The sequence below is a fragment of the Stigmatopora nigra genome, chromosome 14 (genome assembly GCF_051989575.1).
Source record: "Stigmatopora nigra isolate UIUO_SnigA chromosome 14, RoL_Snig_1.1, whole genome shotgun sequence".
Classification (NCBI taxonomy): domain Eukaryota; kingdom Metazoa; phylum Chordata; class Actinopteri; order Syngnathiformes; family Syngnathidae; genus Stigmatopora; species Stigmatopora nigra.
Genome location: NC_135521.1, coordinates 2,158,303 through 2,180,707, shown reverse-complemented (window position 1 = coordinate 2,180,707; position 22,405 = coordinate 2,158,303). Strand labels below are relative to the sequence as shown.

Below are 22,405 nucleotides of genomic sequence, written 5' to 3'. Positions count from 1 at the left end.
AGTCATTTATACAATTTTCACTTTAACGCAGAGAATTATTATTATTATTTTAATCTATTAACATTAAGGTGAATAACATGCCTGTCCAAATCTACTATTTGTGACAGTCTGTGTTCTTTTTGCTGTTTCTAGAGTCCACAATGCAGACTACTATATGCAGGAGGCCAAAAGGCTGAAGCACAAGGCTGATGCTTTGGTAAGTTTATTGTCAATCGCCCTTAAATGAAGACCAATGGCACATTCAATGACACTTCCATGAACTGGAGCATGTAGGAAGCTAACAATATAACGTTGCAAAGAATTCCCAATACATGAGAGGACTAACCTTGTACATGTTAGTATGTCGTTTTTTTAAACGTTTGCATTTGAGCCTCCACAAAGGCAAACATGGCATGTTGTTGGTCATTGAAAAAAAAAAAACAAGTGCCTATTCATTTTAAATATTATGATATTAAAAAAACAAATATTTTTAATCCATTTTATTAGATGTTATTAATTGATTTGTGTACATGCAAAAGTGGATGGAGGAAGCTAATGTTAGGCAGCAAAGCATGCAAAGACATGCACTTAAACACACCCTAAACAAACTGGGAGATTGTCAATCAGCACACAATCCTACCAAAGAAATTTCAAAATAAAATAGCGGATACAGGAAATGTATTTACGTTCATAACTTGGATCTTGTTTTCAGATATTGTAACAGTAATTTACCTATCAAATGGTTTTGTAACTTGAAAAATATGTATGTAAGTAGAGGTACTTCTGCGTATAAGTGGTTAATATGAAGGACTATAATGTGTCATTTGATTTGTTGCTTATTCATTTCTATTGTCAAGATAATTGATGGATTTTAGAACAATAATGGAAAATGTAGTAGCTTGATTTACCGTGTTGTTTCCTCAGATTCACCTAGGGATTTGTGTCCTAATACGAAGCTGTTTAAACATGTATGCTGGTCTAATGATATATATTTTTTTGTCTCATATGTCTTCTTTGTGCAAAGATGGACAAATTTGGTAAAGCAGTGAACTACGCAGACGGTGCCCTCTCTTTCATTGAGTGTGGAAATGCTATGGAGCGTGATCCCCTAGAGGCCAAATCTCCATATACAATGTACTCGGAAACTGTCGAGCTAATCAGGTATGGGTTCAAAGTCATGGTACTGAGTGAGATGGATCTTTTAAAGAATGAGGAATCAAAATATATTTATTTAAATGCACAGTACTTTGGCGCAATATTCTAAAAAGTAGAAAGTAATCCGATATCTCAGATTTAGACTATGTCATAACATACCACTTTTGCTTTATGATAGCAGACAAGTTGATGGCAGGGACTCAAAACTGAAGGACTCTAGTCAAACCCCATGTATCCTACTGAAGTGTCCTTGAGCAAGACTGAGTCCTAGATATAGCTTCAAGGCTGCCTATTTGCACCTTTGGTATCCATGCTGAGGGAAGAGGAAGGACACACATTTTTGTAGAGATCAATAAAGTATAAATGACCTCATTGGTGCTGAATTTCAGAAGACTGATAAACCGATTAAAAAGATAATCATGCAGAGCTGATTGGGTCACTGAGGGCAGAAAGCAACAGATGACCTGACAGTTACTGAGAAACAAGTATGCTTCTCAAAACAAAAAATCAATAACCTTTAAATATACCCTTTGAAATCCAAAGAAACTAAAGTTTGAGTAGGGTTTTTACAGTAAGCAATATATGCAATGGGGTCATGATATAGTGGTTATCATGTCCGACTGTATTATACAGTATGTGCCTTGTAATGAATTGTCTATATCATCATTTCTGTTCTCTCTAGGTATGCTATGAGGTTGAAGAACTTCACCAGCCACTCAGCCACCATAGCTGAGAAGAAACTTGCTGTGTTATGGTATGACAACCATTTTAGTTTTAATATTAGAAACCCCATTGGCATGTATTTATTTTATAACAGCCATTATGTCACACACTCACTAGATTGATAAGGGAAATGCCTGAATCTAAAAATAAACACTTGAACATCACCAAAAAGTTTAAAAGCTGTTTTTCCAGACATTCCGATATGAATATAAAAATTATTAGACATAAGTTCTTCACATGCAACAGGTTTTGGGCCTCTATCTTCTTCCAGATTTACGAGGCTATTTAATTATAATTTTTTTTTAATTCTAGTACAGTAATTCCTCGACATACGAGTGCCCCAACATACGAGCAATTTGAGATGCAAGTAAATATAATACGATAAGAGTATACACTACTTCTCGTTGGTAAGTGGTCGTTATCATATTTTGAGGACATTTGTGTGCATCATTTTGGGAATATTTTAAAGAGAAGAAAGGTATACAAATTTAAAACAAAATTAGACCTAAGTTTAGTTTTTACTGTATTGTCATATAGCGTTTAATTGCTGCCACCTCTCCCATCAAAATAGATTGGATGTCAATGGCTACTAATGAGTTAAAAGCTTTATAGTTACTCATCTGATTCGGAGTGGACGCATATGGAAATATGAAATATGACTTTTTTTTTTTGGAGATGATTCAACGATAATACAGTACTGGGGATGAGGCTTTTACGGTGAATTTGTACAGAGGCTTCATCTGCCTTCTAATGGTTTTGTTTCCATAGTAACCGCTGTCTGTCTCTGCTGTATCTGAGGATGTTCCATCTGAAGAAAGACCATGCTGTTAAATACTCACGTTCACTGATGGAGTATTTCAAGGTAACACACACACAAAAACTGTCACACACTGCCACACACAGCGATAGTGACTTTACTTCCTTCCTCAGTAATTTTCCACTCTGTGGGTGAAAAACACGCAAAGCCAATTACAATCCCTGAAACACATTTCATATTCGTTTTCATGGTGCTGATGCATTAATTTTGCATGGCGTTATTAAAATCCATTATTTTTCTTTGATATTAGCGCACTAATTAGTACCATCAATCATCAGAGAGGATTGTTAGGGTTTAATGTACTTGTTTTGATTAATTATGTGTAGTTTAATTAATTACTGAGGATGTCATTATCACAGTGCTGTATTTGCAGTGATGGGATTGGATTTCTGGGAAGAAAGGGAATGAGATTTTTGGGGGGAGCTGCCGCCTTGCAAGTGTGTGTTGTGGTCGACTAATGGCCTAAATTACACTGGAAAGAAACAAACAAATGTGTTACAATTCTTTAAATGCTCATTTTAAATGGACATTGTATGCCTCTTGGGTAACATGTCAACATGGAAATTGTTGCATTAATGCAAATATGTGTGGCTTTGAGATGTTTAGATTTTTTTGGTGAGATTTAGGGTTTTTTATGTAGTTAATTTTTGCAAATTAAGATTTACATTTTTTGGGGAATATACAAAAGTATTGAAAAAGGGCAATTCTGACCAAAGTTGTTGAAAGCAGTCAATTAAAAATAAGTGAAAATCATTTAATCATCATACGCTATGGTTGACAATAATTCAGAAAAATTAATATACATATATATGGTTTAAAGACATTTTGCATTAGGTGAATAACCAGGATATAGGGATTAAAAATGAAATATATAAAGCACACCGGATAAGGCACCCTGTCTTTTTGGAGAAAATCTAAAACTTTTAAGTGCGCGTTCTAGTTGTGAAAATACGGTACATTTTTTTTTAAATTTGCATAACCCAGATTCAGGATTTATTGGATCAGTGGTTCTCCAAAAAGTGATAATTATAAGTTAAATCCAACAAAGGCTAAAAACTCTGATCATCTGAATACATAAATTGAAAAGATATTACCACGCTTTTAGGGGTCTTCAGCCTATATCTGTACATTGATTAACGCAGTTTCCCTTTTGTGTCATTCTGTACACCAGAATTCTGCCAAAAGCTCCAACCACGCACCATCTCCCTGGAGAACAAATGGAAAGTAGGTACACACACATACAGTACACATCCTCTCTCACACACACACACAGTTAATTTTGAATTTAGAATTCACTGGAGCTCCACTCCCAAATACCGTGGCGTCTCTAACCATCTTGTAGACAAACAAACCCCTGAAGTTAAAAAAAAAGGGAATTGATTTGCTGTAGTTGTGAGCAGGAGAAAACTGGAGGAGCTGTCGAGTGCTGGCTGAGGTGAGATGGAGTGGGTGGTGATAGATAGAGGAGAGGCATGGAGGGGCTGTGGATGTGAAGCTAATGAGTTTGAACAGCTCTGACGCTGTGTAACAGCGGGACCGGACCCCAGTGCATGAGTGTGTATGTGTGTGTGAGTAATGTGTGTACAGCCAAGAACGCGCCAAGTCCAAGGATTAGCCAGGGCCGAGTCCATAATCACAGACATGACGTCAGTGTCACATTCACACACCCACTGCGTGATGCGGCAGGAGATTTTGGAACTGGAAAGCGTCATGTTACTGTGCAAGCAACACACCAGTTCATGTTAAAGGTTTAACCCCTTATAAGGGCACTCATTTTAGTTATTAGTAGACATTGATGGTGATAGAAATTTAATGTATTTGGAGTGGGAGTGGAGAAGGAATATTAGAATTGGGCAGATGGCAATTGTAGTGAAAATGAGCATTCGCGGCTAATTGGATGTTTATTATTGTCAATAGGAGACGATAAGTTAAATAGTGTAAAATTTAAAAGAAAAGTTTACTATTATTAGAGACCATAAGAGCATTTCATCAGTTTAGTTTTTTAAAGATCTTATTCAGTGATATTTTTTGTTTCATTAAGAATGTATATTAAAAAAAGTATTCTTAATAGAAATATAATACAATTATAACATTCATCAAATGTGAGGTCCTGTAACCTATTAATTTAAAGTTTTGTCTTTCTCCTTACTATTTCAGACGTAAAAGATTTTTTATTAAATCTAAATTGTATTTTTCTCTTCCTTGTGTCACACAAAAAATATTTTTAAACCATTATGCAGACAAACTCGCACATTCTCATTTACCCGCGTACCATTTACCATATAGCCCTTGGCCAATCTGTAGTCTTCAATTAACCTAACATTTTTGGAATATGGGAAGAAGCACAAAACATGCAAACTCCTCTCAGTGAAGCCACAGATTCCATCCACAAAACCTCAAAACTGTGTGGCGGACATGTTAACCACAAGTTGTTGACGCTATCTTTAAAAAAAAAAGCATTTGTTTGACTTACTCAATTGCTTATGTTAAGATCCATGATTCAATAACCTACCATGAACTTATCGGTGACTATTTAAATCTACCGTATGAATTCCAGGATCAACGGAACCCCGTCTCCACTCTCTCTCAGTCTGTCACCGGCCAGCGGCGGCGCAGGGGGCGTCGCCTCAGGAGTTGCGGCAAATTCGTCAGGCACAGTAGCTATTCCCCAACGTATCCACCACATGGCTGCCAGTCACGTCAACATCACTAACAACATCCTACGCAGCTATGAACACTGGGAGATTGCTGACAGACTGGCCTCTGGTAGTCAAGGTATGAAAATTTAATTCATCCACAGTGGTACCTCTACTTACAAAATATCTTTCTACATACAAAACTTTCAGGTTATGACATGCATCGACTGGAAAATTTAGCCTAGGGATACAAAAGGAATTCAAATTAAGATGCGCAAAATCTCAGTAAAACTCAAACATCTTCCGAAATGTAAATTCCATCCTATATTATATTTCTAAATTGGCACGACAGTTTCTCTCCCATTGCATATTGCCCGAGAACTCGCTGATCTTCCATTGGGTGTGTCAACAACACCCTGCTGGCCTCCCATTGGCTAGGAGGGACATGCTTTTTTTGGGGTGTCTTTGAGTGAGTTTTTCCGAGTGTGCTTAAACAAATGTTATTCTTTATTTTTCACCATGGACCCCAGGAGAGTTACGTTCTTTTGAATCCAAATATTTTAGTTAAATTGTGTTTATGTGCGTTTGTCTATTTATCCATTTGCCAACTCCCTATACACTCCCTCAACACCAATAGTAAATCTTTTCGTTATTCATTTTAATGGCTTAATAACGAATTTTCTTTTTCACACATTTTTACCCCTTTCCCCATGATGGCGCCGTTTACGTGGCTGCCAGTGGCAGTAGCTCTGTCCACTCTTATGTTTTTAGTGTTTTACAGCATGTTTTACATGAAAATTAGAGGCAAAATTGATATGCACCTGCTTATGGCAGGTGTAATACTTGTGTTCCCATAGCGAGCAATGATGATGTCACTCACACTGGTACTCATAGGTTGTATTGCTATCCAGACAAACGAAAAATTAGAGGGAAAATTGATCTCTTCATACAAAAAAATTGAAGTTACAAAGCCAATTCCTTTTGTCAGTTGGGGTACCATTGTAATCATTCGTTGGATTACCTAGGAATATTCTTGACGTGATTATATAAACAATCTACTCACTGAGAAGGAGAATCATTGTGAGATATAAATAACCTGATTAGCATGTTCTTGTATCCCTGCAGAGTTTTACCGTGAGTTGGACTCTGTTATGGAGCCATTGAGTCAACAGAGCGGCATGACCGATCTGGTCCGTTACATCAGACAGGGTCTCCACTGGCTTCGCATTGAGGCTCACCTGCTGTAGGCAATGAACCACAGCCAGCTATTTAAGAAAGAAAAGAGAAAAAAAAAAGAAAAAAACTGACAGAAAAATCATCAAATGGGCCTGGGAGCTAGAACTGGGATCAGTGAGATAACACACAATAACGTTTTAGTCCCCGCTGGGGTCCTTCAAATGACTCAACACGCAGTCATAAAGTAATGGCATTGACTAGGTGGATTAATTGAGCAAAAATCAATCAGCACTTAGGAATAAACACTAACTACATCATTTGAATGTGGCTCACCCAGATAGTGATTACCATAATGAAATTGATGTGCCTCTTTGGAGAGACAATAATTATACTCAGATTTGTGTAGTTCCTCCCTGAATAGGAATATAAGTTAGATCTATTTTTAACAAGATGGGATCATTTTCAAAAGGAAATGGTCGACATTAGCTAGTTGCAATTCAAGTGGATGGCAATTGCAAGGAAGCCCTTTCAAAAGACTACAATGTGGTCTGTGATATTGATCCAGCGTAGATATTAAATAAGGAGTAAGTATACCTTATACACTGGAAAAGTCAACGTTAACATCTGACACACTTAAATTAGCGTACGGTCATTTTGGTGTTGTGTGACGATGTCATTTTTAGTTCAGAATAAACAAATATGGTTGCATTTTCAGCAACTGGCCTTTAACCTAAGCCTTTCTTTTTTTGGCACTTTATACAGTATTTGCTGTTGATGGTGGCTTATTTAAAAGGTTGCTGCTGTCTTTTTAGAAGGCCTAGTTAGCTTATTTTCTAGTTACGTATCTTCTATTTGTTATTTGTGTGCCAACGGCCTTTGCACTAATTCGTAAATACAATCATTGTCTGTTTAGTTTTTCGTTTTTTGTTTTTTAAGCTTGATATTCATAAAACCCACAAAAATATATAAATCAGTTGTATTGATTGTACAATTTTTGAAGTGTGCCAATAGTTTTTTCCCAAGTGCCAAAAAATAGGGTTCCTATAGATTTCATTATGGGAAATTTGAGAATTTTTAAGATATCTTTAAGATTACTTAAGAGTTTAGTACCAATTTCAGGGCACATTTAAAAATGTTCAAAATTTAAAAACATCTTTTGCTCCGAAAGCACTTGATTAAAATCTCAGAAAGAACTTTCCAACATTTAGCAGATTAAATTCAGTTAATTAAGATTAATACAAACACTTTTTAAGATTTCACAGGAACCCTAAAAACGAAATTGTCCTTATTGGAATTCAATGCAAATATGTTTTGGTTTTTGGGCTTTTGCTTTCAAAACCACAAATCATTCATTTTCTTTACATATTTAAAAATTAACAACATAAGGTTAATACAAGTTTGCCCTCCAAGGAAAACCACAACGGTAAGGTTTAAAATATAAAAACATTTGTTGTTGTATTGCCAAATATTCAATTTAACCAATGGAGGGAGATAATTGTGACTTCTCTGTCATTGTTCAGATTGAAATATTTCACCAAAGAAATCGACATATTTTAGTTAGACACAAAAATACCTTATTTTTCTATGCCTTACTAGTTCATTTTTAAGGTCATTTGGCTCAGTTCTGGCTCCCACGTTAACCCACCAAACCAAGCAAACTGTCCTAAAGTGCGGTGTAAAAATGACCAAATTCCCCACTAATGGCAACTTTGCACCAAAATTTGAATCCGATCAAATCACCACTGGACATTTTGGTCGTTTGTTGTGTTGTCGTTTGTATTCGTGTACGACTGATTGTGTCAAGTCTTTTGGAAAAAAAGGGACTAGACAACAGTGATGTTTGTGCTCCACGATATAGAGACTGTGACTTGTACAAAAACAGTGATGATGTTGTTGTTATTGTTGTTGTGGTTGTTTGTGTCAGTTCAAAGTGACCGGACAATTGAATGACGTGAATCAAGATACTAAAAATGAACATCCACAGTATATTCTGTAATGTGTGAGTGTTTGTACGAGTGAGGAAAAAAAAGTGTGTGTGATTATTTATGGTCGCATACAGCAACAAACCTGCCATTTTTTTAATGGCACATGAAAACGACATGCTTCTTTCTGTGCTGTTATTTTTTTATTTTGATGGTATTTATTTTTTTTAGCATCTGGTCCGTGTAAATTCAACTTATTGAGAGTGACTGTTTCGTTTTACAGTCATAAAACCACTGTTGAATGTGTATGGAAGACAATGCGGATGTGGAAAGAACATTTGACAAAAAAAATACGGAAAAAAACTGAAAAAAAAACTTAAGTGCCTCTATTCGTGTCCAGTGGGAATTGCTCTATTTATTTAAAGGGAAAAAAAATAATGAATCCAAGTGATTTTCCATACCATATTGGTACAAATAAGAGATTGTTTTTTTTGTAAAATCAAATGTTTCCATAAGCTTTTTACTAGCATTTACTGTATGATGACATTGGAGTCCGGCTTTAAGGAAAATGTGCCATTCAAAGTGTCAAGTTTCCATTGTTTATTTTTTTTCTTCTGTTTTCTTGATGTTTTTAAGGTTTGTCCGAAATGCCTGATATGGAAAACGTTGCATGCAATAAATGGTAGCGTCAGACCAACAACTGGTGTCCTGATAATGGAAGAGGTAACATATATAGCAACAAAAAAATGGGTTTTAAGGCATTTTTGGTCAATTCCTTGTTAACCCATTGGCTGCTATTGACACCACTTGATTTACTCCTTCAACTTTTTAGGATGTTTGTTACTGTATGGATGCAAATTTCAAGTTCATGCAGATCACTTTAATGGTTTTTGAATACCGTCTGCCCCATTAAACTGTGCAAATTTGATTTTGAATCAAATTACACGGCCATAAATGCACACCGTGATTATGTTTGACCTCAATCTATTTTGTGGTATTTTCTAATTCATTATTTCATGACATTTTAAAAATGGCATGTCAGCCACTCTAGTCTTTTATGGCAATGTCCTAATAGCTAACATTGCACTGCGGTGTAAAATATATATAGTTGATTTTCACAAACAAAAATTATAGGCATATGTGCTGTGATATGTAAAGAAAGGGTTTTTAGAAAGTATTTTAATGTGATTTTAGTGAACGTATAGATATATAGATAGATCTATCTAGATCTATCTAGATCTTTCTAGATCGCTCTAGATCGCTCTAGATCTCTCTATCGCCATCTCTCTATCTCCATTTAGATCTATCCTCATCTAGATCCATCCTCATCTAGATCCGTCCTCATCTAGATCCGTCCTCATCTAGACCCGTCCCCATCTAGACCCGTCCCCATCTAGACCCGTCCCCATCTAGACCCGTCCCCATCTAGACCCGTCCCCATCTAGACCCGTCCCCATCTAGACCCGTCCCCATCTAGACCCGTCCCCATCTAGACCCGTCCCCATCTAGACCCGTCCCCATCTAGACCCGTCCCCATCCAGACCCATCCCCATCCAGACCTGTTCCCAACTAGAGCCATCCCCATCTAGATATATCCATCTAGATATCCATCAAGATTTAAATATATATAGATAGAAAAAGTCCAGTTTATGAGACTAATTTAAAAATGGTAAAATAAAATTACAATCATTGTCTATATATTTTGTTTTCCATTTAAAACACAATTTTGTTTTATAAATCATAATCTGGCTATTCTAGTCTAGACACAGAAACTAAAAAAATAGCAGCACGAGCGCCAAACATATCTTATGTAATGCATATAGAACAGGTACCATGAGTAAAAGCAGGGATCTTGGAAAAAAAAATTCAAATACACAACAACACACAATGTAAAGTTCAAGCCCAGGTGTGAGGAAGCTGAGCTAAGCTTTTTCACACATGCCCACACTCCACCTCTCTAATGTAATTGTGTGTCGCCAATGTTAACGGAAAGACAGGGTGACCTGTCAAGCTATGAGCCCATAGTGCTAATGCGATTAGCAGTGTATGAATCATAATGAGAGCGTGACAATGACAAAGTGGCTAGGGGGAGAAGGGGCAACCACGCGTGTCATTCCGAAAACTAAAAAGGAGGCGAGAGGTAAACACAATAACTTAATTGGCATTAGATGAATGTGATCATGATAATAGATGACGGTTTAGGATGATATATATTGATTGGATGAAACCACTGAGGGAGATTTACAGTTTGACTTAAGACGGACTACTGCAGTGCAATTTGAATTTATGACAGTGATGATATTTCTTAAGTTAAACTCAGATAAAAATACAACTAATGTTTCAGTTTAAATTTTCTGAATGTTCAATCACTTCAGCGCTTGGACTAAAATTAATCTAAATTTCTATCTGACCACAAATAATATACACAGGTAAAACAATTTGGAGTATTTTGAACTGTGCAAATGTTTATTTTAACACATAATATCAGTCAAAAGTCAAAAACAAGTACCATTACAACAATTGTGCATCATATACAACCGGAATAGTCAGCTTAGAGTGACAGTATGATCAACACGACATATTTCCCCCTTTCACACATGTTCAGTTAAATGGCAAGTAGTGTAAAAACACTTCCTTTGTACTGAATTATTACAGACTGCATGTTAACAAGGTGAGAAAGTGGGCAAATAGATGTAAATGTCAGTTAATATAACGACAAAAACATACATTCTCGTTATTAGCAAACTTTTTATGTCGTGTGTAAAATTCACATAAGAATTCACAAGTAATTAAAGCAGTCCATGTGCTTTCTATTGAAAAATCTCACCTCGAGAGCCTTACAAAGTGCTAATTAAAGGGAAAAGGTACACTCCAGTACAGAATTGCACACTAGATTTGAAATCATGGCCTTATTTTGAAAAGAAACATTTATTGCTTGAGTGCACTCTTCAGCCATCTGTCATTGCACTGACCTTCCACTGGTCTTCATTCCTGCTGTGAGGTAATGGAGCTGCAGCTTCATTCTCGTCTGTAAACTTGTAGTCTAGACAGGAAAAATAACAATTACAATCGTATTGATGAAGACGTTAGATGGATTGACTTAAGCAAACTCACAGGAGGCATGCTCTTCAATTTCTCGTTCAAAATTTGGATCATGTTGTGCTGCTCTTCATCGTATACGTTGTCATCCTCACCGGGGTCATCTGATAGCATGTACAGCTCTCCAGCGTGGACATCTGACACATTGCACTTTAAAAGCGACAATAGTGATCAAATGTCAACAATACAAGATGGATGATCAGGCTTTTTAAGCGCATGTATTTGAGAAAGATGGAGTTACTTTTACCTGATATGTCTTGGGGTCAAAGCTTAGCCATAGAGTGAGTCTGTAGTCATTGGTGCGCAGTGAGTAGCCCATCACCTTTATGTCTTTAAGGTCAGGAAGGTCAGAGTCCGCCTAGTAGACGATGACAAACATTACACCTCGGACAATAACTTTTTAAAGCAATCCACTAGTCTGCTGGCCAAAATGTGAAAGTTTTACAAATGGTAGCCGTTTCTCCCAACAAAATGAGAAAATTAGGTTTATCTAAAGCAAAATGTACTTTAGCGAGTAGTTTATTATGTTATCTAACAACCATAGAATTTTATAATCAAAAATTCATGGTGTTTTTGCCATTTAAAAAAAACATTTGTACTAATTGCAAGTATGTATAAATTCATACATTAATGAAAGCTAAATTAAGTCAATAGAAATGTATATAACTATATAAAGATGAAAAAAACACTTAAAAACTTTTTTTTTTTTTTTTAAAGGAATAATTTGTGCATGAACAAGTTAAGTGTGATAGAATATAATCTAATTGAAACCAATTTTCCCATGATTGTTTGCATGTGGCTACTTTAAACCAGCCGGGATGATACATTACTCAAAGCCTGTCAAATTGTCACCCCCCCCAAAAAAAGCCTCCATTGCCATTACCTGCGGTGTGTCAGCAGGTCGTGGGTATTGGCTGAAAGACACTGCCTCTATATCAATTTGTCGGTCGGGGAGGAATTCTTGGGACAGGTTCTTTCCATCTGTACACAGCTCCTTCTAAAAAAAAAAAAAAAAATGAAGACATTTTAGAGTTACATACATGCATCTTTCATAAAACCATGGGAGGGTAAGAGATGGAATCATCCCACAGATTAATCATGTATTAATAGCAGGGCTGACTCAAATAGGCAGAAAATTCTTAACATATTCATCAATTTAGAGTCCTATTACAAATAGCAAAAAGTAGTCAACCATTAAATGTGTTGAAAAAGCAATTAGGATATTCCAATTCACTCAAGGACAATTAAATCAATTACTAATTAATTAACTGTGCCATTTACACTAGTGATTTTACCATCAGTTGCATTTGTATTTCAATACTACAATTTTCATGTTTGTAGCATGACAAATTTGATTTGACAGGAGAAGGCATGAGGCATCCAACTGTTCACGTCATCAGAATTGCTTTTCAATCAGCTTCTCTGTATGCACTGATCTTTTTCACTACATGAAGAAAAAAAATTACAAAGTGGTTTGCTTTGGGGTTATCTTATTTGCTTTAATTTGCAAATATTCTCTCGAATTTTTCATGTAAAACACCAAAAACTTTAGATTTTATTTACTGCGCGCCATAGGATTGCTGCTGCACAGAGAAGAAAGAACATTGATCTTAAACCCTTTTTACTAGTTTAAAGTATCATGATCAATACCTGGAGTGAAACTTCAGGACAAGATGGAGGTGTTTCTAGACCCGTCAAGAGGGTAAGGGTTGGGAAAACATCCACAAGCTCCACTACATTTTGTAGAACAGTTTCAACTGGAAAATACAAGTGCAGCAGGAATTATTTACAGAGACTTACACCACAAAATGCTACTAAAAGAACAACTAATATAAAACTGAAAAATATCCTTTGTTTTTTTTTTACTGGATCCTAATGTAAAACAATCAATATGATGTTGGACATTTTTAAAAATATAGGTTCTTACCTTTAAAGATGTACTCTGATTGTCTAAAGACATCCATAAATGGAAAGGAAGGGGTTTCAACCCCTCTATAAGGCCCAGAAGGTTCAGGTACATGAAAGATAAGCGGAACTCGTGTTGCCACGTCAAAATTTGAATATTTTGCCCATTCACCATGTTCACCGAGCGACCAACCTAAAACAACAAGATGTCCAACAAATAAGGTTAAATTTCCAAAATGACTTGAATTTCTGAGCTATACATCAATTCATCAAACTACCCTCAGAAATATTCATGCAGAACAAACTTGATTCAATTTTGAAACAACCCTGACCTCTAGTGGCTGCCATTTAATAGCGACGCACTTGGTTGGTAAAAGAAACATTCCCAAATCCACCAAAAATTAAATAAAAATGTCCTGCAAACGCCATGATTTATTTTACTAATTGAAAACACTTGTTCTGACTCACCATGATCAGAAGTGAAAACCACAAGTGTGTTCTGAGCCAATCCCAGGGCATCAAGAGCATTGAGTAGTTTCCCAACCTGGGCATCCATATAGGACACGGCAGCATAATAGTACTGCCGGATGCGAAGCTGAAACAAAATTGCACCGGGAGTTTAAAAAGATTGATGCAAAGTTTGAAAATAGTCACAGCATAACCTTCATACTTGAAACTCTTTAGGAATTGGTCCATAAGGGAAGCTAATGTTGAGCTTTTGGACGTCATCTCGCTTTCTAATGTCCATCCAAGGGTTGTAAGCTACAGGTGGAAGACGTTTGGGAACATCTGGATCAGCTGCCAGACTCATTTGCTCCATCGGGTAGAGGCGCAGGTACTCCTGGAATGTAGAAATGTAATAGCAACTATGCTTGCAAACATATTTGAAGTCATTTCTGTAGAATACTATAACAAACCTGTGGTATCCGAAAGGGAATGTGAGGTTTGTGAAATCCCACAGCCAGAAAAAAGGGATTGCTGCCATTCGCTTGAGTTTTTAGTAGTCTCACAGCCTCATGTGCAATTTCAATGTCAGGAAGTGTTCCTCCAGGCTGCTCAGTCACATTGACTGCACACAGCAGGTTAGCATGGAGGCGGCCATCCTCTCCTCTACATACCTAAAAAAAAATATTTTTAGTAAGATATTCATGTATAAATACTGCTTGCAGATATGCTCGTACCACAACTAAATTCTACAAAAGTAAAATAAGCAGTAATCGACACTTAGTAGTATGGGTTGGAAGGAATTAGTATTGCGTTTTGTTAACCTGAAAACTTTGTAAGTAGAGGCATTCATAAGTAGAGGCCCGACCATGTATAAAAAAAAAATCTCTTTTAAAGTGTACCTTTTCTTTCTCAAATTTAAATGAAGCAGGGTGATATGCTGGGATGGACCAGCTGTAAGGATAATCGTCAGTGAAGTTGGAGGCGATGCCTGCCAAAAAAAAAACAAAAGCACAACCATTGTTCCAAACATGTCATGACAAGACCTAAGAAAATTGGCAAATTTAGTTTGTGTTTAGATTTACCTGGGTGAAAAACCTTTCCCACTGACATGGTAGTATAACCTTGGGATTTAAAGTACTGCGGAAGAGTAGTGTAGTTTCCAGAATGGACTCTCCAGTATGATTTAAAATCATACTGCCTAGTTGTATCTGGTCTGCGACTTGTTAACATGGATGTTCGACTTGGAGCACACACTGCTTGCTGCAAACACAATAAGGATATAGTCATGTGTATTTAAACAACTCCTGTGGATGGGTTAGAATCATTCTTTTTAACCTGTGCAAAAGCATTGAGAAAAACATGGCTTTTGGATGCCAGTTGGTCAATGTTGGGTGATTTTACTAATATGTCTCCATAACATCCCAAAGAAGTCCGCAGATCGTCAGCGATGATGAAAAGGACATTTTGTCTTTCTACAAGCAAAGACAGAAAGATGTACATCAATTTGTAAAGTAAGCGACTTTAAAAAGATGCTTAATTTTTGACAGGCAGAAACGCTGATCTGTTTTACTCCCTCTCGCCGCAAATTGGATAACAGGCATCTTATTATGGCCAATTATAGCCAAATCGGATTAAACACAAGTCAAAATGTAAAAAAAAAGGAATTCACATCTGTGTTCTTACTGTTGTTGGTTAACTAGGATTAGAATAGTAACATAAAGTTACTAAAAACTTACCTTTTTGCGCACTGACAAGAAGCACGTGAAGAACGAGAAACAAACATCTATGGACATAAGTATACATGTTAAGACATTCAAATATCAACTTCGATCCTTGTACAAAAGTCAAACTAACATCGTCGCGTGTCTAAACGCGATGATAACTAATATAAATACTTATCGGCGCTCTTCCTCTTTAATAGCATCCTAGCGTTATTAGTGCTGTGCTTTCATTGGTCTATTCTATACAAACCCCGCCCCTAATCAGTGATTCAGATAGCTACATAAACTGTCAATCATTAAAAATAAATTGCTAGTGAAGATCAAATTAACAGCTAATGCATTGGTTGTAATAAAAGTATTTAAAAACGATAGTAATATAAGTAAGAAACATCTCACACATAAAAATCTCCTTTAGGATGTATGTGCGATATTTCAGATCTCCACGCGCATCTTTGCCCGATTTGTTGTGGTCAGAAGAGTGAACTATCTTGCCGCATATTAACAATCTTTGTAAATTCAGGAAGTAGCGTCAAACATGGCGGACGTTTCAACTAAACGTGAAAATAATGGTGCTGTATCAAATGAATTATCTCCTAAAACAAAGAAAACAAAAACGGATCACGAAAATGATCGGGGAGAAAACGGGAATAAATCTGTCCTGTCTGGTTTTCAAACCATAACCGTTTTGAGTGATTCTGCTAGGGAGAAAACAATCTTCGTCCACGGAAAGGTAATCATAACAATATTTGTTTATTACTTCAGATTCCTTGTGGCTAATTCTTAATGTGATTTTTCTATACAATTATCTTTTTGCTTTCATGTAACTAATTTATAAAAATATGCATCAAGAGGGTTAACACAATTTGTATATGGAGAAATGACTAAGAATAATAGTTACCATTGAGTTGTATTCATATTCATCAGCTTGCCGACGAGAATGCTGTTGTCATCTTGGAAAAGACACCCATCACAGAAGACAACCTGTCTGAAATATTCACTTCTTCAACCCTGGAGTTGGATCTAAAAAATGATATCTACAGCACCTACCGTCTCCAGGCTTCACCTCACCTGAATGGTAACACACTACTAATGTAGATCAAATCTTTTTGAGAAAGAAGACATATTTTTGATGTTATTTTTAGAGATCAAAGCGACTGTAGTATGCCCAGCCACTGAGAAGCATGTCAAGAAATACCAACGTCAGGAGAGCTTCCTAGTAGAAGAGACCGCAGATGACTATGAGTCCATCACGCTTCCCTTCATCCAGAAGCAGAGTTTCAGTGTGCAGGTAGTGTGAAAAAAATGTGAAAACTACTTAAATTGTGTGGTTATATTTTGCGGGACATTATATTCACTTTCTAGTGGGTATACAACATCTTGGAGAAGAAGGCAGAGTCTGAGCGGATCGTTTTTGAAGACCCAGACCCAAAGCTTGGTTTTGTCTTACTCCCGGACTTCAAATGGGACCAGAAACAGGTAAACTTGCTTTATATGTATTTTATAGTCTAAACCAGACATGAAACTACGGGTTGGGTTTTTTTAATCCGGCCATAATGTCTACTTTCAGCTGGATAATTTGTACCTGATCGCTATCATACATCAGAGAAACATCAAAAGTCTGAGAGACCTGAAATCTGAGCACATACCACTTCTTCAAAACATTTTACAGAAAGGAAAGGTAAAACCTCACTTATCTTTATTGAAGCACTTTTAGGGCTTTATTTTTCCACCCAATGATCCAACAATGTGTAATTTAGGAGGCCATTCTGCAACGCTACAACCTCCCAGTCAGCAAGTTGAGAGTTTACTTGCACTACCAGCCATCTTACTACCACCTTCACATCCATTTCACTAAACTGGGCTATGATGCCCCAGGTTGTGGGGTGGAACGTGCCCACCTTCTCACAGATGTCATCCAGAACCTACAGTCCGATTCACATTTCTATAAAACAAGGAGTCTTTCTTTCCCGCTCCGGGCAGATGATGGACTGCTCAGTCAATTTAGAAAAGCTGGCAGATTGGAAGTGGAATGATCACCCTGACTATAACAGGTAGTTTTTCCAATCCGTTTTTGTATTTTGATCATTTATAATTGGTTGTCCACTCACAGGTAAAACATGTTTTTTAATTTGTTTTTTTTTAGCAAATGTATAATGTACGATAAACCTAAGTCATTTAATAAATAGTGTTCCTGCTTTTCAACATTTGATTCTATATAAATTGGAATGGAAATTAATTTTTTATACATATTCAAGAACGATGAAAATTCTCTTTAGAAATATTTGCAAGTTTATTCTTTTAAATATTTTTGTCTAATTGTAAGATTTAAACCAGACTTATTATAATGTCCTTAATTATTTTTACAAAATGTGAGGGTAAGCAGTATGGACAATTAATATTTTATATAATAATAACTATGCATATAAAAAGTGACAGGAGAGGGCGCCACATTATACATTTACCATAAATTTGTAGTATTGACATTCCATTTAGTGCAATACAAAGCATTAAAGCATGGATTGGAGACCTTTCAAAACAATCATATTTCACCTTTATAAATAAGGATTGTAGTTCTTGTTTAAAAAACATTACATGGAAAATTTAAAGGCTTTAAAGTTGTCCGAAAGAGAAATTTCCTATCTACCCGTGAACGCATCACAGGAGACCAGTGAAACTGGGCAGGACTGAGACAAATAATCCAATGATTAGTCCGCCAACAACGCTGAGTTGATGTCTTGGTTTAACTCACTGAGAGATGACTTCACGCTGAGACCGTTTGAGATCCTCGATACATCGTAAGTATGATTTGTTTATTGAACTTTGATCACAACAACTATGGCTGCCATCCGTGTCAAACAGAGCAACTTTGATCTTTGGTTTGTTATGGTAGCCGTGCACTAGTTTGTGGGCTACTGGGAGTGGTGATTGGTCATCGATACATGTGTTCCATATCGGGCTTTGTTGTACTTAGTATTCCAGTTACGAAATGTTCCTGTCACTCCACTTTTAAGGGAGTAATTTTCTGGAAAAACTTCCAAATCACTGGAACTGATATATTTCATATCATGTGCAAACTCTAATATTGTTGATTTGTTTGGAGTAGATCTGATCATTGCCAACCCTCCCACTCAAAATGGATTGGACGTCTATTAGCGTCAATGACAGCCACTAAGTTAAGTAGTACTGTCTTTCTTCCCTTCAAGTGACAGTGTTGACAGAGTCAAGGGCGCATCAGATTAAACGGTTAGTATTTTAAAGCAGGGGTGGCAAACACGTGGCTCTCGGGCCGCTTGTGGCTCCCGGCTACAATGAATACGGCCCATTGCTTCTTATCATATTTTGAATATACTATGGCTCTTTGTCATGTTTTCCTTATTTTTCTTCCCTCTTAAAATACACCCAAGTGCATCAGTCCTCATTATACATAAAATAATACATTAATTAAAATATTTTTGGCATTTTTTAATGCTGCTTCTGACAAACTGTATGGCTCTTTGACTCCCAACAGTTAAAAATGTTGTCTCTTTCTGTTTAATTTAGGGTTAACTGGTGTCAACAATATGCATACTATGGTTTTAATGTGTATGGTTTCAAATAAATGCTTAAATAGTGGCTTTGGCCTTTAGATGAATTGTGATTAAGAGAGATGAGAAACTATTTTGGGTGGGGATACGTACAGTTAAAAGCTTCAGAGCTGGTAATCTGATTTATAGGCTTGGAGCGTATGTGCGTGAAGCCTGACCGGGGCATCTCTCTCACTAGGTCATTGGACAAACCATGTGAGACCATATGGAGAGACAGTGTCCCATCATGATCTCTAATAGTACAACAAGAGACAATTCGATGCTTGTTTTAACTCGCCGGGACAATCCCACCATGGAAAAGATCCGTTTCACCATTGATTAACCCTGGATGAGCCAGCATGTACATACTAAGACTCTAATTGTCTATTGAAACAAGAAAAAACTAGATTTTCTTTATATAAAAATCATTGAATTCATTGATTATTATGAATGTAGCTCTGTCCTACATACTTGTCCAAACCTCAAGCTTTTCCTGTTTATATTCTTGCAACCACCACTGATAAGAGAGCATGAAGATGCTCTTTAAATGCTGTAAGTGTTTTCTATGCGAGGAAAAAAAACTATACACACTGTGTGGAGGGTGGCAAACTCACGGCAGGAGTTTGATTATAGGGTTATTTACATTTTAGTGGAGAGTTACATTGAAAATCAGTGAATGTTTGGCAAAGCGAGAGAAGATGGCTTCCAGATGTGAGGTGGAATTCAGGGCGCCAGAGAACTGCTCCTCCTCCTCCTCCTTTTGCACTTGAAGATACAGAAAGAGATCTAGGGCTGGGGGGTTGGCTCGAGAGAAACCACAAAATGTCAAAAATGTAAAAAAAAAAAAAATGGAGATGATGTCAAAAGGGAATCTTTCATTGTGGAATTCCAAAAAAAAGCCCTTTGGTTAAGGCAAGGAATGTACTTATTTGTGGTGAGTAGGGATACCAGGCCAAGACATGCTTACATGGTAAGTGTTCTGAATTTGCATGTAGTTACAGGTTTTGGTAGATGTGTGTAATCATTTGCAGAAAGTCTGTGAGTTTTTGTTTTTGGAAGGTAGGTGACAGTACTTTGCTCATAATGGTATAGATTTTTTGGGTCATATGTGCTGTTGTTGTAGGATCAGCGACTTTAGTTTGTGATCCAAAGATGAACTAATTAGTAACGATACAACTCCTCCGGGCTCCATTTTTTTTTCTCTGATTCTGGCATAAACCAACTCGGAAGTTAAAACATTACGTATTTCAACAAATTGATCAAAATATCAGATTGATGGGAAATAATCGATTCAATAGCCTGGCTTTGCTCTGCTGGTTGGTAATTTTCCTGTTGATTTGATTTGATTGAACATTTACAGGTCGCTTCCCATTGATTTTGTGGGACTTTCTATTTATTTTGGGGGCATTTACGGGTCACTTCTTGTTGATTTTTTTTTTGGTGGATTATTTCCAGTTCAGTAATGCCTTCATATATCTAGGCTACAGTAAAAATATATTTTTAGATTTTACAAAATGATTTTTGAACTAAAAACACAGAAAAAATGGATTAAAAATGACAATGATTTAAAAGGGGGAAAATAAGAAAATTTAATATACATCTATACTCTTAATTTTAATTTGATCCTAAAACAGAAAGTCGGCACATGATTTACTTTCCCGGGCCACACAAAATGATGTGGCGGGCCAGATTTGGCCCCCGGGCCGCCACTTTGACACATGCTTTATTTTATGTCAACAATATTTGCTAACACTTCAATAAACACATAGAAGCAAAGGGGAATTCCATATTTTTGGTAATGTTTTACTGCTGGTTTCTAAATTCAGGAACCACACTGAAGTTGAGGTGAAGGAGGCCAAATGTTTTGACAGCAAGGCTTTCCCTGTGAAGAAAAAAAAATGGCAACTAGAAAAAGTGGGTGTCCTCCAGGCTCATTCAGGAAATACCAATAACTTTTTTTCCCCCTTTCAAACTGACTTGGACGACATTCCTCTTGGCTATATAAACAGAAAGTCACATATTTGATAAATATGTATACTCACACGTGCTGGTAAAGTAAACATTTACACATTGAAGACATTCACGAGTTGTATTTTGAAAGTTTGTGAGGGTATTCTCAGGGTTATCATGCTATATTTTACGTAATTGCACGTAATGCACCAGCCAAAGATAGCAGAAAATCACTTTATTTGTCCTGTCAGGAGAGTTAATGGCATTGACTGAGGGTATAGTGATGTAGAAAATATACCATTGATTATCCTAATGGAAATACTGTCAATATCTCCCAGTTACCGTAAAACCTCTATTTGAACACGTGACCGGACGTTTGGTCGCCTGGACTTTTGGTCGCCTGGGTGAATATAATTTTGAGAGGTAGTTTCAGCAGTAGATATTTAGATATTGAACTCTTTCTCTCATGAATATCATTTTGAGAGCTGGTTTCAACAGTAAACTCTGTCATGCTATCAAACGTCTGGCGACCAAACGTCTGGCGACCAAACGTCCGGCGACCAAGCGTCCGAGTACCTTTTTGCAGTGGCATTCTGTAATGAACTTTTTTCAGGTATATTTTTAGCAAATATTACTGCCAGGTTTGAAGATAAAACTAATGAGACCACCAAATGACTTTGATGCACTTTCTCTGAAGTCTTAAACCTGTACAATATTCCTCCGTCTATCGTCTGGCAACCAAGCACCAACTTGGTGTGACCTACTTTCCTACTTCTAAGTAACCAAAGCCAGGCTTGAATGTGGTTTACATCTCATTACATTCATTTGAATGCTTTCAAAGAAGGGAAAAAATGTGCCGTTTTCATCGCAGATTTATGTCTTTGCTCAGTATGTTATTAGTCCTGGCAAAGTTCTTTTGTTTGACTTGGTGCCCTTCTGGTCTGGTATTACATCCCATCTGGAGTCTATTAAAGCAAGAGAAGGCATCATCCAAGGCATTGACAAATCAGTATGTGCAAAATGTCTACCAAATGTATTGAAACAAACATAATTCTCACATTGAAGATGAAATGGTTTTAATCCACATTCCAAAAACATGCTTGGTCGGCTGGTTGAACACTAATTTGCCCCTATGTATGAGTTTGAGTCACCTGGACTAGGCTCCAGCACCCCTCGTTACCCTTAGATTAGATTAGAACCTTATTGACAAGACACAGAAGACATTGTAGACCTAGTTAAGAAACTGGAGCCACAGATAAGTAGCTCAGAAAATGAATGGTTAAATTTGGGAAATTTTCCACAACCTCATCTT

The 22,405-nt window shown here is 36.8% G+C and overlaps 3 protein-coding genes and 2 long non-coding RNA genes across 5 annotated transcripts in view; 3 read left to right on the top strand and 2 right to left on the bottom strand.

Annotated features, from left to right (window-relative positions):
* aff2 (AF4/FMR2 family, member 2) overlaps window positions 1–9,221 on the top strand; it is a 92,956-nt gene extending 83,735 nt beyond the window's left edge. The window contains exons 20-26 of the mRNA XM_077732700.1: window positions 133–196; window positions 1,004–1,140; window positions 1,817–1,888; window positions 2,626–2,719; window positions 3,846–3,898; window positions 5,232–5,449; window positions 6,436–9,221. Of these exons, the coding sequence (XP_077588826.1) occupies window positions 133–196; window positions 1,004–1,140; window positions 1,817–1,888; window positions 2,626–2,719; window positions 3,846–3,898; window positions 5,232–5,449; window positions 6,436–6,557 (760 nt within the window). The 3' untranslated portion in view covers window positions 6,558–9,221. The remainder of the gene's footprint in view (window positions 1–132; window positions 197–1,003; window positions 1,141–1,816; window positions 1,889–2,625; window positions 2,720–3,845; window positions 3,899–5,231; window positions 5,450–6,435) is intronic.
* LOC144207347 (uncharacterized) overlaps window positions 1–22,405 on the bottom strand; it is a 166,136-nt gene that overhangs the window by 122,262 nt on the left and 21,469 nt on the right. The gene's annotated exons all lie outside the window — the stretch shown is intronic.
* On the bottom strand, window positions 10,984–15,763 carry ids (iduronate 2-sulfatase). Its single transcript, XM_077732701.1, has 13 exons — window positions 15,596–15,763; window positions 15,195–15,331; window positions 14,942–15,119; window positions 14,759–14,847; window positions 14,330–14,530; window positions 14,083–14,253; window positions 13,881–14,007; window positions 13,435–13,605; window positions 13,158–13,264; window positions 12,391–12,504; window positions 11,755–11,865; window positions 11,523–11,657; window positions 10,984–11,451 (listed from the first exon to the last, which is right to left on the bottom strand). Exons 1-13 carry the CDS (start codon window positions 15,660–15,662, stop codon window positions 11,368–11,370), a joined length of 1,692 nt encoding a protein of 563 aa, XP_077588827.1. The 5' UTR covers window positions 15,663–15,763; the 3' UTR covers window positions 10,984–11,367.
* Window positions 15,913–17,782, top strand: dcps (decapping enzyme, scavenger). The gene is made up of 6 exons (XM_077732702.1): window positions 15,913–16,310; window positions 16,505–16,655; window positions 16,723–16,868; window positions 16,943–17,056; window positions 17,148–17,258; window positions 17,338–17,782. The coding sequence occupies exons 1-6, from the start codon at window positions 16,116–16,118 to the stop codon at window positions 17,611–17,613; spliced, it is 993 nt and encodes a 330-aa protein (XP_077588828.1). The 5' UTR covers window positions 15,913–16,115; the 3' UTR covers window positions 17,614–17,782.
* On the top strand, window positions 18,291–19,546 carry LOC144207349 (uncharacterized). Its single transcript, XR_013328641.1, has 3 exons — window positions 18,291–18,375; window positions 18,684–18,823; window positions 19,343–19,546. It is a non-coding gene; the product is annotated as an uncharacterized LOC144207349 (long non-coding RNA).

Coding starts and splice junctions, on each gene's coding strand:
- ids (XM_077732701.1), bottom strand. CDS start 15,662: ATGTATACTTATGTCCATAGATGTTTGTTTCTCGTTCTTCACGTGCTT. Junction 15,332..15,595: donor TCTTGTCAGTGCGCAAAAAG/GTAAGTTTTTAG, acceptor CTTTGCTTGTAG/AAAGACAAAATGTCCTTTTC. Junction 14,848..14,941: donor GGGAAAGGTTTTTCACCCAG/GTAAATCTAAAC, acceptor TTTTTTTGGCAG/GCATCGCCTCCAACTTCACT.
- dcps (XM_077732702.1), top strand. CDS start 16,116: ATGGCGGACGTTTCAACTAAACGTGAAAATAATGGTGCTGTATCAAAT. Junction 17,057..17,147: donor TCAAATGGGACCAGAAACAG/GTAAACTTGCTT, acceptor GTCTACTTTCAG/CTGGATAATTTGTACCTGAT. Junction 17,259..17,337: donor ACATTTTACAGAAAGGAAAG/GTAAAACCTCAC, acceptor TGTGTAATTTAG/GAGGCCATTCTGCAACGCTA.